The sequence below is a fragment of the Myxocyprinus asiaticus genome, chromosome 25, assembly GCF_019703515.2.
Source record: "Myxocyprinus asiaticus isolate MX2 ecotype Aquarium Trade chromosome 25, UBuf_Myxa_2, whole genome shotgun sequence".
NCBI lineage: Eukaryota > Metazoa > Chordata > Actinopteri > Cypriniformes > Catostomidae > Myxocyprinus > Myxocyprinus asiaticus.
This window is the reverse complement of record NC_059368.1, coordinates 5,048,230-5,062,123: the sequence shown is the minus strand read 5'-3', so window position 1 is coordinate 5,062,123 and position 13,894 is coordinate 5,048,230. Positions and strand designations below refer to the sequence as shown.

The 13,894-nt window shown below is 40.0% G+C and overlaps 1 protein-coding gene across 1 annotated transcript in view; it reads left to right on the top strand.

The window, feature by feature from the left end:
- The first annotated feature begins 1,961 nt into the window (after positions 1–1,961).
- LOC127415698 (ras-related protein Rab-10) overlaps positions 1,962–13,894 on the top strand; it is a 31,861-nt gene continuing 19,928 nt past the window's right edge. Inside the window, exon 1 of the mRNA XM_051654519.1 lies at positions 1,962–2,555. Within this exon, the coding sequence (XP_051510479.1) occupies positions 2,429–2,555 (127 nt within the window). The 5' untranslated portion in view covers positions 1,962–2,428. The remainder of the gene's footprint in view (positions 2,556–13,894) is intronic.

Genomic DNA, 13,894 nt, shown 5'->3' with positions numbered 1-13,894 from the left:
ACATGATCATATTTATTTTATCAAGAAAATTCACGTTGGATCATAATGTCTTTTTTTCTAGTAAGACCTTTTATATTAGGGCAAAAATCATATTCTTGATAATAATTTTTATATTGTTTTCCTGTAAAAATAAATAAAAATTCATAAAACAAGATCAGTTTGATTAATCTTGTTTTAGAAACAACACTGCATAAGATATTTAGGTTTTTCAGAGAATGTATTTTTAACATGTGTATTTTGTCTTACTGTACTGGCAGAGTTTTTATAGTCAAAACAAGTGAAAAAATCTACCAGTGCTGAAGAAGTAATCCAAAGTATTTAGAATACGTTACTGACCTTGAGTAATCTAACAGAATACGTTACAAATTACATTTTACAGCATGTATTCTGTAATCTGTAGTGGAATACATTTCAAAAGTAACCCTCCCAACCCTGTGCGTATGTACAAATACAAATCTGTTATATACAAATGCAAGGGAATGTATGGCAGAAGAGGTAGGATATGTTGGATAAATATAAATAGACTAAGCTGTGTATTGCACATAATTATTGCTCAAAGGGGCAGTTTGAACTGTTCATGAGATGGATAGCCTGAGGGAAAAAACTGTTCCTGTGCCTGGCGGTTCTGGTGCTCAGAGCTCTATAGCGCCGGCCAGAAGACAACAGTTCAAAAAGGTAGTGGGCTGGGTGAGTGTGGTCCAGAGTGATTTTTCAGCTCTTTTCCTCACTCTGGAAGTGTATAGTTCTTGAAGGGAGAGCAGGGGGCAACCAAGAAACCTCTCAGCAGTCCGAACTGTCCTTTGTAGTCTTCTGATGTCCAATTTCGTAGCTGAACCAAACCAGACAGTTATTGAAGTGCAGAGGACAGACTCAGTGACCGCTGAGTAGAACTGTATCAGCAGCGCCTGTGGCAGGTTGAACTTCCTCATCTGGTGAAGGAAGTACAACCTCTGCTGGGCCTTTTTCACAATGGAGTCAATGTGGGTCTCCCACTTCAGGTCCTGTGAGATGGTAGCCCCCAGGGACCTAAATGACTCCACTGCTGCCACAGGGCTGTTTAGAATGGTGAGCGGGGTCAATGTTGGGGTGTTCCTCCTAAAGTCCACAATCATCTCCACTGTTTTGAGTGTGTTCAGCTCAAGGTTGTTTTGACTGCACCAGTGGGCCAGCCGTTCAACCTCCATTCTGTATGCAGACTCATCGTCATCTTGGATGAGGTCGATGGCAGTAGTGTCGTCTGCAAACTTCAGATCCTTTCACTTATTGGACAATTATTGAAAAACTTATGATTTAATGAATACCTTAAACAAAATTGAAAATTAAAAGAAGTATTTTGTCTCAAGATAAATGTGATAATTTCAACGATTTCCATTAGCTACATAAATTTGCAACATTATAAAATTTATTAAACAGTAGATCAAAATCAGGGGGAGAAGGTGGCATGGCTTTACCCCCATTGTACCCTACCATGGTAATATCACAGTACTTTTTTGTAAAGGTTGATACAGTGTGCATTTTCTACATTTTTATCGTTTATAACTTTCATATGTGGACATTTTCTGACAGGGACACGCCCGCACCACAGACTGACATCACTGGGTTTGACTCAACATCTGGACATGAAGTGATTCAAAACCCCAACTGAAGGTCCAATCGCACCCTGATGGTCTGGACTTGGAGGTATGCTATCGTTGGGACCCAACACGGGTCACAAGGTGTCGTTTACGTGCCGGGTTCGGACTTCTCAACACGGTCTGAGCCTGCTGCATTCACACCAGTTCAACCTACACCATCCACCCTTCTCAAATAGAAAGCTACGTCAAAAATGCCCTCATGTCTCTGGACGTAGTCATTCCGCCCAATCACCGCACGAGAAAGATTTGAAAATCGGCACTTTCGACCAATCACAAGCCTCGTCACTGGCGTAGGGGCGGGGAGAGAGGCGTGGCTCTAGAATCTAGGGTGTCGCCTTAGTGGCTCCATTCGAAGGCGACGGCGGTTGTCTGTGTGTTTGTCCTTTTCTAAACTCCACAAACGGACTTGATAAGGACTGTCGGTTCTAATCCAGCCGTGCGACGCGTGTGTGGTGATCTGTGCGGTTCGGGATCGATGGGATGAAGCGGAATATTTTACATTTGAATCAGATCGCCGGTGTAGTTTGAAGAAAGAGAGAGAGAGAGTCGGGCGCAGGAGCCATTTTGTCCGACAGTGAGAGAGAAAGAAAGAGAGAGCGATATAAAACAACACATAACAACAACAAACCCACACTCTGTGAGGAAACACACGTGGAGGTTTTAAAGAGTCTACAGTGAAAAATCACAGAAATTCCGCTGTGAAGAGACTTACCAGTGTGTGTTTTTGGATCACACACTCACTATCTGTTTATTACTCGTGTGTGTGTGTGTGTGTGTGTTTAATTAAAGCTCAGATGGCGAAGAAAACATATGATCTGCTATTTAAACTGCTCTTGATCGGCGATTCTGGGGTGGGAAAGACCTGCGTGCTGTTCCGGTTCTCCGATGACGCCTTCAACACCACCTTCATCTCCACCATAGGTAAGAAACACACCCGAACCAGGTCTTAGGGGTTTAATGTGAGAAAAAGTCTGTTACATGTGTGACTTGATGGTGAACAGGCCTTGGGTCTGAGGTGTAGCATGCTAACAGGCTAACTGATTCAAATCAGCTGATAAAATCATACAAAATCAGAGGAAAGTAGTCAATTCTGGACCGTATTGTGGGTTTGTGACCTGTCTTTAGGGGTGAATGTAATTGTTGGTGTTGAGGTTAGTTTGCTCATGTTAGCTTTAGCGTGATGTTTGAACGGTAAAAAAATAATAATATGACGTCAGTGGAGTCTTATGGATGACCTGTCAATGTTTAATTAATCTATTTGTCCAGATGAAATAAATAAATGGAGTGTATGGCCCTGGTTAAACGTTGAAGGTTCTCACGGCCTGTTAATGGCAGCAAACCCACCAAAACCCATCAGTTTTGCGACACTAGGGGTTAAACCGACTTACAAACCAGGATAGGTCATCGTTATTGTGTCATTTATGCAATTAACCTGAGATTTTGAAATAATCAAACGTTAGTTATTTTATGAAAAGCATGAACAATTCATGAGTGTGACGCCATCTACTGCTCGACTGCGCATGCCCGAGTCAGCTCACGCCAACAGAGCGTTCTGTGCTTGTGTGTGTGTTCTCCGCTTAACCTGTCATTTCAGTACCCTATGGTGCTTTCCCTATGATTATGATATCATGGGGAAAGCACATCTGAGTTGGAGTTTTACTGGTGTGTGTGTGTGTGTGTTTACTGGAGTTTTTGGGATATGTCCAGGTATGATATTTGATAGCTGATGTCATTGTGTTTCAAAAGAGACTTGTGTTTCCAAAGCAGCAGTTACATGGTTGTTTATTTGAAAGCAATTTCTCGACCTCTAAAAAAAAAAAAAAAAAAAGTACTGTGGTGGCATGGCATCATGGTACTGCTATATATGCTACTGAATAATGTGCATTTTAATATAATAAATTATAGTGAAAATCTTCTTAAAGGAATATTCCTGGTTCAATACAAGTTAAGCTCAATCAACAGCATTTGTGGTATAATGCTGATTACCACAAAAATGTGCAAACTTGTCCCTTCTTTAAAAAGAAAGAAAAAAAGAGAGCAAGAATCGTGGTTAAAGAGAGAGGTAAATTTTTGTAAGGTTTAAAGGCATTAGATGAAGACTCCAGCCATATCAGTTCAACAAGCTATTTAATTTTACATGAGTTTATGCTCAAACATAAAACTACATGCAAACAAAACAAGCAAACAAAACAATATAACAAACACAATATACTTATTACAAACAACAACGAAGCCCAAGTCAACAGTGAGTATAGACCAAAGTGATGGTATGGTATTGATCAGCAGGGGTATTATCCATCAGACAGTCAGAAAAGAATGAGTGCATGTGGAAAGATAAAATGTACAAAAAAGACTAAAACAGCTACTACCTGCAGCTCTCATGGCGTGGATCACAGATGAACTACATGATATCAAATGCCAAGCGTGATGTTCAGCCAGCAGAGAGCTCGCGAGTCGCGGCTGCACAGTTGCGGTCCAGCACGCAACAATGCAGGAAAATTTGTTTGGATTAAGTCCAAGAATGTCCATAAAGCCGGGCATACATGGTGCGAGTTCTGACACTCTGCACACATTACAAGTCAGTTTATCTGATAATCGTACAGATGCAGTGGTACATGACTTAACGACCTGGCGAGTTCCGGAGCAATCGCACAAATTTTTGCGCTATTTGCGTCATTATAAGACGTAAAGCCAGAGGAGGACATTGCTTTAATTCCTTGCAGCTTGTGATTTAGAAATAAGACTTGCTTGGCCAGGGGCTGCATTAGCTGAAAACTCAACTGACGATTAAAAAAAATATATGGATAATTATTACAAATGCTGTCCGACATTTGACAGATTCAGGTTTTGAAGAGAGTCTGTGTGATTTCATGACTGCAAATGTAACCGGTCCTGCTTGACCCGCTCCGAATGGGATTCGAACCGGCGTCTCCGGTGTGGGAGGTGGGCACGCTAACAAGGAGGCTAAAGGCTACAGCCTATAGCATCAGTCGCTAGTGTGCCTCTTTCAAACACATCTTTTAACCTCTCTTTATTTTATATATATATATATATATATATATATATATATATATATATATATATATATACACACTATATTGCCAAAAGTATTCGCTCATCTGCCTTTAGATGCATATGAACTTAAGTGACATCCCATTCTTAATCCATAGGGTTTAATATGACGTCGGCCCACCCTTTGCAGCTATAACAGCTTCAACTCTTCTGGGAAGGTTTTCCACAAGGTTTAGGAGTGTGTTTATGGGAATTTTTGACCATTCTTCCAGAAGCGCATTTGTGAGGTCAGACACTGATGTTGGACGAGAAGGCCTGGCTCGCAGTCTTCACTCTAATTCATCCCAAAGGTGCTCTATCGGGTTGAGGTCAGGACTCTGTGCAGGCCAGTCAAGTTCTTCCACACCAAACTCGCTCATCCATGTCTTTATGGACCTTGCTTTGTGCACTGGTGCGCAGTCATGTTGGAACAGGAAGGGGCCATCCCCAAACCGTTCCCACAAAGTTGGGAGCATGGAATTGTCCAATATCTCTTGGTATGCTGAAGCATTCAGAGTTCCTTTCACTGGAACTAAGGGGCCAAGCCCAGCTCCTGCAAAACAACCCCACACCATAATCCCCCCTCCACCAAACTTCACAGTTGGCACAATGCAGTCAGACAAGTACCGTTCTCCTGGCAACCGCCAAACCCAGACTCGTCCATCAGATTGCCAGATGGAGAAGCGCGATTCGTCACTCCAGAGAACGCGTCTCCACTGCTCTAGAGTCCAGTGTCCAGTGCTTTACACCACTGCATCCGACGCTTTGCATTGCACTTGGTGATGTATGGCTTGGATGCAGCTGCTCGGCCATGGAAACCCATTCCATGAAGCTCTCTACGCACTGTTCTTGAGCTAATCTGAAGGCCACATGAACTTTGGAGGTCTGTAGCGATTGACTCTGCAGAAAGTTGGCGACCTCTGCGCACTATGCGCCTCAGCATCCGCTGACCCCGCTCTGTCATTTTACGTGGCCTGCCACTTCGTGGCTGAGTTGCTGTCATTCCCAATCACTTCCACTTTGTTATAATACCACTGACAGTTGACTGTGGAATATTTAGTAGCGAGGAAATTTCACGACTGGACTTGTTGCACAGGTGGCATCCTATCACAGTACCATGCTGGAATTCACTGAGCTCCTGAGAGCGGCCCATTCTTTCACAAATGTTTGTAGAAGCAGTCTGCATGCCTAGGTGCTTCATTTTATACACCTGTGGCCATGGAAGTGATTGGAACACCTGAATTCAATTATTTGGATGGGTGAGCGAATACTTTTGGCAATATAGTGTGTATATATATATATATATATATATATAAGAATAACATAAGCAATAAAAAATTTATTTGAGAAGAAAACTGAACCAAAGAACACCTCCCCCCACCTGAGAGCCACATAAGAACACTTACACCCATATGGAAAAAAAAGACAATAATTTTAAAAATACAGTAGAAAAATAAGTGACAGTTCAGTACAGATGGATTAAATGTTGATGAAAATGGATGATATATTACAATAAATAGCAATATACACAATTCACATATTCATACAAACGCAACTGTCCGAATCTGTGGGTAAGAAAAAAGAAGGGCATGATCAGACTCATTGGTATTACTCGAGTCAGCTCATTCTGTTCTGTAAAGTGAAGGAAGGAATCCCAGATCTTATAAAATATGTGCTTTTTTTGTTTGATTGAATAGGTGAGTCTTTCCATTGCTAAACAAGAAGACAATTCTTTTATCCAGAGTGATAAAGCTGCACCATGAATGCTTTTCCAATGTATGCCAATCAGGCGTTTCGCATGTAATAGACACAAGTTTACAAACTTCTGTTCAAATATCTTCAAAGATAGGGCTGGTGGAAGAAGACCAAGGAAACAAATTTTGGGGCAGACAGGGATTTCTTTACCAATAAGTTTAGATGTTACACCAACTAATTCTTTCCAAAAGAACTGTAGGTGCTCACATTGCCAAATATAATGAAATAATGTTGCCTTATGGGTTGTACATTTCCCACATGTATCTAAAATATTTGGATTACATTTATTCAACTTTTCCAGTGTAAAGTTTGTTCTCATTTTCCAATGGATCAATTTAAGGCGTGTGTTAATTGATAATGTTTGTGCTTGAACACAGATCTTCCACCATTCGTTTTCTGTAACATCCATCTGAAGATCATCAATCCAAGCCAATCTTGTATGATTTGTTGAATCTTTGGATGCGTTAACAAATTTGCTATACATCATAGAGATTTTGCATTTAGCAGCAGAATTTTTAACTGCGATTTCTTCTATACTGCTTAAGAAAGGACACTGATATGAATGATTCTTAGACCGTATAATATTCCGGATCTGAAGATACTTACAAAATTCCCAGACTCACTTTTTTATCTCTCATTTTCAAAAGACATCAGTGTATTCTCTGCATAAATGTCCACTATCTTCTGAAAGCCTTTCTGCCTCCACAGGTTAAAACCAGAGTCTGATTTTCCTGGAACATTGCATTACCCCAAATAGGAGAGAACTGGGATAATACAGGTGTATCGCCCAACTCAGCTTGTGACTCATGCCATACTAAGATGGTAGTTTTAGCAAAGGGTTAGATGTTTTCTGTTTGAGTCTCTTTAAGGAATCAGAATATAAGTATGTGTCAAGACTCAAACCTCCTGTGTCATTTCTTTCAATCTGAACCTATAGAATATGAGAAGGGTCAGCAAGCCAAAAACATGCTGATCTGAGTTGGGCCGCCTTAAAATACTATAAAAGGTTAGGGAGTTGTAGCCCACCTCTTTCATATGGGAGATATAAAAGTCATAGGCGGAGCCTGGAGTGCCTCTTGTTCCAGATAAATTTAACTAATGCTTTCGTCTTATTTGAAAAATTGGAAGGAGGTGGTGTTAGGGGAACTGACTGAAACAAATATAAAAAAATTTGGGGAGTATATTCATTTTAATAGTGTTCACGCTTCCAATAGTAGTGAGAGGGAGAGACAACCATCTATTCAAACTTTCATTAACTTGATCTATCAGGGGGTCATAAATAGATGAAATCAGAGTTTTTACTTGAGGAGTAACATTACTTCCCAAATATCAAAACCTATCAATAGAGGTTTTATTGGGATGTTGTATTGTTGGATTCAGCCTCTCCCGTTCATTAAGAAAAAGTATTGATGACTTTGATTGGTTAACTTTATAGCCTGAAAATGTTCCAGTCATTGATCAAATTATTAAGAGTGGGTATTGAGGGGGCCTGGGTAGCTCAGTGGTAAAATACGCTGGCTACCACCCCTGGAGTTCGCTAGTTCGAAACCCAGGGCGTGCTGAGTGACTCCAGCCGGGTGTCCTAAGCAACCAAATTGGCCTGGTTGCTAGGGAGGGTAGAGTCACATGGGGTAACCTCCTCGTGGTCGCTATAATGTGGTTTGTTCTCGGTGGGGCGCATGGTGAATTGAGTGTGGTTGCCGCGGTGGATGGCGCGAAGCCTCCACACGCACTATGTCTCCGTGGCAACGCGCTCAACAAGACATGTGATAAGATGCGCGGGTTGACTGTCTCGGACGCGGAGGCAACTGGGATTCGTCCTCCGCCACCCGGACTGGAGGCGAATCACTGCGCCACCACGAGGACTTAGAGCGCATTGGGAATTGGGCAAAAAAAAAAGAGTGGGTATTGAATCATTAAGGTTTAAATATAAAATTATATCATCTGCATATAAAGAGATACGATGCTCTAGGCCTGATATTTCAGATATCAAGGGATATCTGAAATGAGTTCTAATAGCAATCGCCAGGGGTTCCAGGGCTAATATGAACAGTAACGGCGAAAGTGGACAGCCCTGACGGGTCCCACGATGCAAATTATAAGCTATCGCACTATGATATAAAGTCTTAACTCACTGGCAAAAGTTCTGACCACATCCAAAATGGCAGAGTACATCAAATAAATAAAGCTCGACTCTGTCAAATGCTTTTTCCGCATCTAACGATAAAATACATGTATCTATGGAGCCATCCATCTCGTAAACAATATTCAGCTAGTGCGCCTCTTGAGGGGAGTGAGGTTTACACACTGCACAGCTACCTACCAGCTGGCTACCATTACACATACCTCAATCATAACGACAGTGTGTTGCTGCCAGTACTGCATGATGATAAAGAGCACAAGATGAACAAGATTAAAAAGACAGCACAGATCCGCGCACTGGTTTATTCTATTCCCTTTTTAGTGATTAAAAATCATTTTGCGCAGTCACATAGTGTTGTAGTTGAAGTGGATCATTGAGGCTTAATTCCATATTCAGATTTATAATAGATGTGATTTGAGGGCGCTGTTTTGCTACTGTTGTTTGACAACCGTGGGAACACGGACTTATGTTTCTCTTCTGCTTGCCGTTGGTCTCAACGCTATTTTTGTGCGGGGTTTTAGAGTGGGCGTGGCTAATTCAACGGCTCAGTCACTTGGAAGTTAGATTGGCTTAAATTGCTTACAGCATCTTTAACATATTCACTGAGAACAACCCTTAGCTAGTTTAGCGCTGCTTATCAATAGCCTCAGTTAGCAGTAAATCTTGAAGCAAGTCGAAGGCAATGTTCAGGACTTTCCATGCCTTCTGGAAGAAGGGAAGACTACTCTTGGGTTTCGAGTGGATGTGCAAGTAAGTTCTAATAACCCGCCACCTCATAAAAAGTCTTTGGTTATGATTGCATTGTAATACCAGAACTAAATGATTTTCATGAAGTTCGGTTCCGTTAAGTAAGTGTCATGAAACCCCCCTAGTTCAACACCAATCGTTCATGGTTTAATCTGTATCTGCGATACATTCTGCTTGTTTTTAGTGGCCTATAGCTGCATTTACATGGACACTTTAATTTTAATCGGAATGAAATCATTCTGATCGATGATTCCGAACATACTGTTTACTTGAACGCTACATAAAGTGATCGGAATGATGTGAGCATTTATATGTATCAAGCATCAGATCGGAACTGCTATTGTGACGTGTGTACACTGCACGATTATACAGCATTCCCTGGCCGTTTGAAGGGGTGTTCACACTTGACTTTGAGCACACACAATTATTTCGGACTTCTCTACAAATAAGGATATGATGTTATGCGTGACTGCTTGTAGTTTTAATAATCAATACATCATAAATAACAACAAATATTACATTCAAAATGTTCAAATATACCATCTACTCATTTACCAGCAACAATAAAAAACATCCAGCTTTGAAATATACAGCCTTTGAATTTGAATTGAGCCAAGAGGTCAGTTCTATTTACCCGTTTCATGTGATCATTATATGATCTCGCTGCCATATACAGTACAGTATAGGACCAAACTCCACATACCTTCTGTGTGCTGCGCTGTGGGATGCAACAAAAGTCAGCAGAACTTTTGTTTCTATTTATAAAGCTTAATAAATTGATACTGCTGTTTACATACCAGAACAAAAATCACAAAGTCAACCAGTGATGAAGGGGGAGAGTAGCAATTAAACACTTAAATTTAAAATACCACGACTGTGTAAGATGTGTGATGGTTGTAACATATTGTATAAAAAGCACTATAATGGCTGCCTGTCAGGAACCCATCTTTGTCCTCTGTGTGTGTGTGTTTGTGTGTCTCTTTCTTATTCAAATGGCTTGTTCAGAACTCCTAATAACTCAGACTCAGAACTGTTCTAAAGCAGCTTCACTTTTGGTTCTGTACTAAACCAAAGCCAGATTTCTCAAAGAATAAAATCGCTTTAAGCAACTGTCAAAAAGATAGACGCCTTATCATTTGAAACCAAAGCATCTGCTTTTGAGCTTTAGGGGAGCTTTTTCATATTTTAAGGCCGTATTTGGCATTAGTATATATATGTCACTATACAGTATATATTTAATTGTAGGCTATACAGTATGCTAACTTTAGTCATTAAAAAACACGATTTTGACACACAGAATTTTTCACGCCACCAGATTACAGTGTAAAAAGTCATATTTACACAGCAAGTTGAAATGGAAAATGCTTGATATTTTTAAATGAACTACATTATGCTACAAAAGAGACAACATATGCATGACAACATAAATAAAGCACAATAGTAATAATTAATAATTTGCATAGGTTTGTTTGCCTTGGTTGCTTTCTGTGTTCTCTTTATGAGCTAAAAGCAGATCTTTCATATAGGTGGGATCATCACAGACATTTAGTAATATAGTGACCGAATCAGACCAGAAAACAACACAAACATTTAAGTCCTGAATGAGAGATGTTTACGGTGATATACCGCTGGGAGTGTGTGCTCGCCGATCACACATCAGACTGGCCGGTGTACGGAAATGAATCGTGAATAAAATATATTTTTAAAATGTCCATGAAAGTCAAATCTGGTAACATGTACGCACATTTCCTGGCACTTGGCATGGATCAAAAGCAACTTTGGACATCATGGTTGACGTCATTTCCCACGTGTTTCTCCATTCACCGCTGTTGCTTCTTTACGCTGATGGTCACACATATGACCACTGTGGTGAAAGTGTGTCGTTGTGCGTAAAACATAATGACGCCATTACTGCGTCAGTACTGAACATGCGCAGATCGTCCCAGTTTCACAAAGCAATCCAATCAAGTGTTTACATGGCAAAAATGATCTTTTCAAATGGATTAGGAAAGGCTTACACCACCCCTTGCAATCTGAATGAAATTTAAATCAGATTTGGCCAATTTAATCCGACTGATGTGGATACGTGAGACTTTTTTTATTCGAATTGAGCTTCTAGTCCGATCACAAACTGATTACCAGGGTCCATGTAAACGCAGCTAATGTGTTTAATATTGTTACGTTGAATTGAGTTACTGGCAAGTGTTATGTGAGATTGAAAACAAATATTGACCTGGTTTCTGGAAATCACATGACTGCTCATGATGTGTCAGGTGATTCCACACCTTCAACTTCCTGCTGCGATTACTATATGTGTAGATGTGAATTATGTCGGCACATGGTTGATGTTCTAACTGAGAGGGACCAGTAGGAGATGATCAGATGATATATGGGGTGATCAGACAGGGCTCCAGACTTAAAAATTAGATGACAATGGAGCCACTGGTTCCTAACATGAAATATGTAGGAGCCAAATGACTTGAATTGAATTATAATTTTGTCTGGCATTTGCCATTTCAGCCCTGTCAGATCTGTTTTACAGTCGGGTGATTCCAACAAAACCTGTCATGAAAATGTCCTGGTCATATTTAACCCCAAATCGATACATAACAAATTAAAATGATATTTTGCACAAGGAAATAAGGAAGTCTACATTTAAGACCTCTAAGATTTTATGCATTGTAACAGTAATTTCAGGACACTTAAGCACATTCTACCCCCCAATTCTCATTACCGTAACATGTACAGATGTTGTACTTTTACTATTCTCATTGTTTTCAATTATGATTCTCATTACATTAAGAGAGTCATATTTTCTACTGTATCTAAATGGCCCTAAAATAGATTTCATTTGTTATTTTTTATATAATATACTGTATCTGTTTGATTTTGGAATAAAACAGGACCAAGACATTGAAACACTTTTACTGTAATACATCATTTGAAAAACAATACATTTAGCGCATGTATTACAGACTCACTCACATTTACACACTTACTGGAGTTGGACTTTGGACTCTGAAGTATGCTGTTTGAGAACAGTCAAGCACGCCAGCTGACACATCAAATGAAAGTGTAATCGAAGCGGCACAAAATGATGTGGTTGCTTCAGAAAATGTGCTTTTCATTTCTCATTTTGTTTTTGGACACTATCGGTTAGGTTTAGGTGTTGGTTTAGATTGGGGTGGTACTTTTATACTCATTAAAACTCCATCTAATATTCACCCTGAAAACCTTGTGTGATTACGACAAAATTTCACTGGTATTTCATGTTGACTTTGTGAATCTCTCTCTCTCTCGGTCTGTCTGTAGTTCAAGATCTTAAAATACTCACCGGAAACTCCCTCCAGTCTGAGAGAGAGATCAACTTACACACACATACACACACATCACATTAACCATATTTCCACAGTCACACTCTTGTTAATAAAAGGTTAAACTGCTACACTCGTGAAGATAGACAAATAATTTTGAGTTGAGAGGAATAAATCACTTTCACACCTATTTCTCTTTCTGTCTTGTAGTAGTACATTCTATTTCTTTGATTGACAGGATCTTGGCTCAGTTGGGCGGGTCTTCAGTTTTGACCCTGTGGAGTGGCCTCACAGCTGCTGAGGCTCAAGGGAAGAGCTCTGATTGGCTGCCTGTCAGGCACACTTCTTTGTCCTCTGTGTGTGTGTGTTTGTGTGTTTGTGTGTCTCTTTCTTATTCAAATGGCTTGTGTTCAGAACTCCTAATAACTCAAACTCAGAACTGTTCTAAAGCAGCTTCACTTTTGGTTCTGTACTAAACCAAAGCCAGATTTCTCAAAGAATAAAACCGCTTTAAGCAACTGTCAAAAAGATAGACACCTTATAATTTGAAACCAGAGCATCTGCTTTTGAGCTTTAGGGGAGCTTTTTCATATTTTAAGGCCGTATTTGGCATTAGTATGGCTCAAAAGTTCTGTTCTTAAAGGAAATGTTCACCCAAAAATGAAAATTTGCTGATAATTTACTTACCCTCAGGCCATCCAAGATGTATCTAACAACTAAAGTTCTTTACGAATAAATTATTGTTTTGTTTCAAAAAATAATCAATCAATTTGTCGACTGGAATCGTGTGGATTATTTTGATTCATCCTAAATATGCATTTTGGACCGTCAAAAAATGGAGTATATTCACTTGCATTGTTTAGAGGAAGAGACCTGAAATGAAATCCTAAAACTCTTAAATTCTGTAAAGTAAATTATCAGCAAATGTTCATTTTTTGGGTGAACTATTCCTTTAAGAACAGAACATTTGAGCCATACTAATGCCAAATACGGCCTTAAAATATGAAAAATTAAGATATTTTGCAGAATGTCTAAAATGCTCACGTTTGTAATGGGCAGTGAGGCTGTTGAGCTCTAAAAATGCACCATAATGGCTTGTCCTAATCAGACTCGACGCGATGAGATTCCAGCGACAAGCAATCTGTCTGTCCACACCAGGCGTGACACCACGATATTCCTACACTAAAATGAGGATAATTGACAAAATGTAGAAAACAAAGCAATCTAGGGCCCTGTGATTTCCGCGTTGT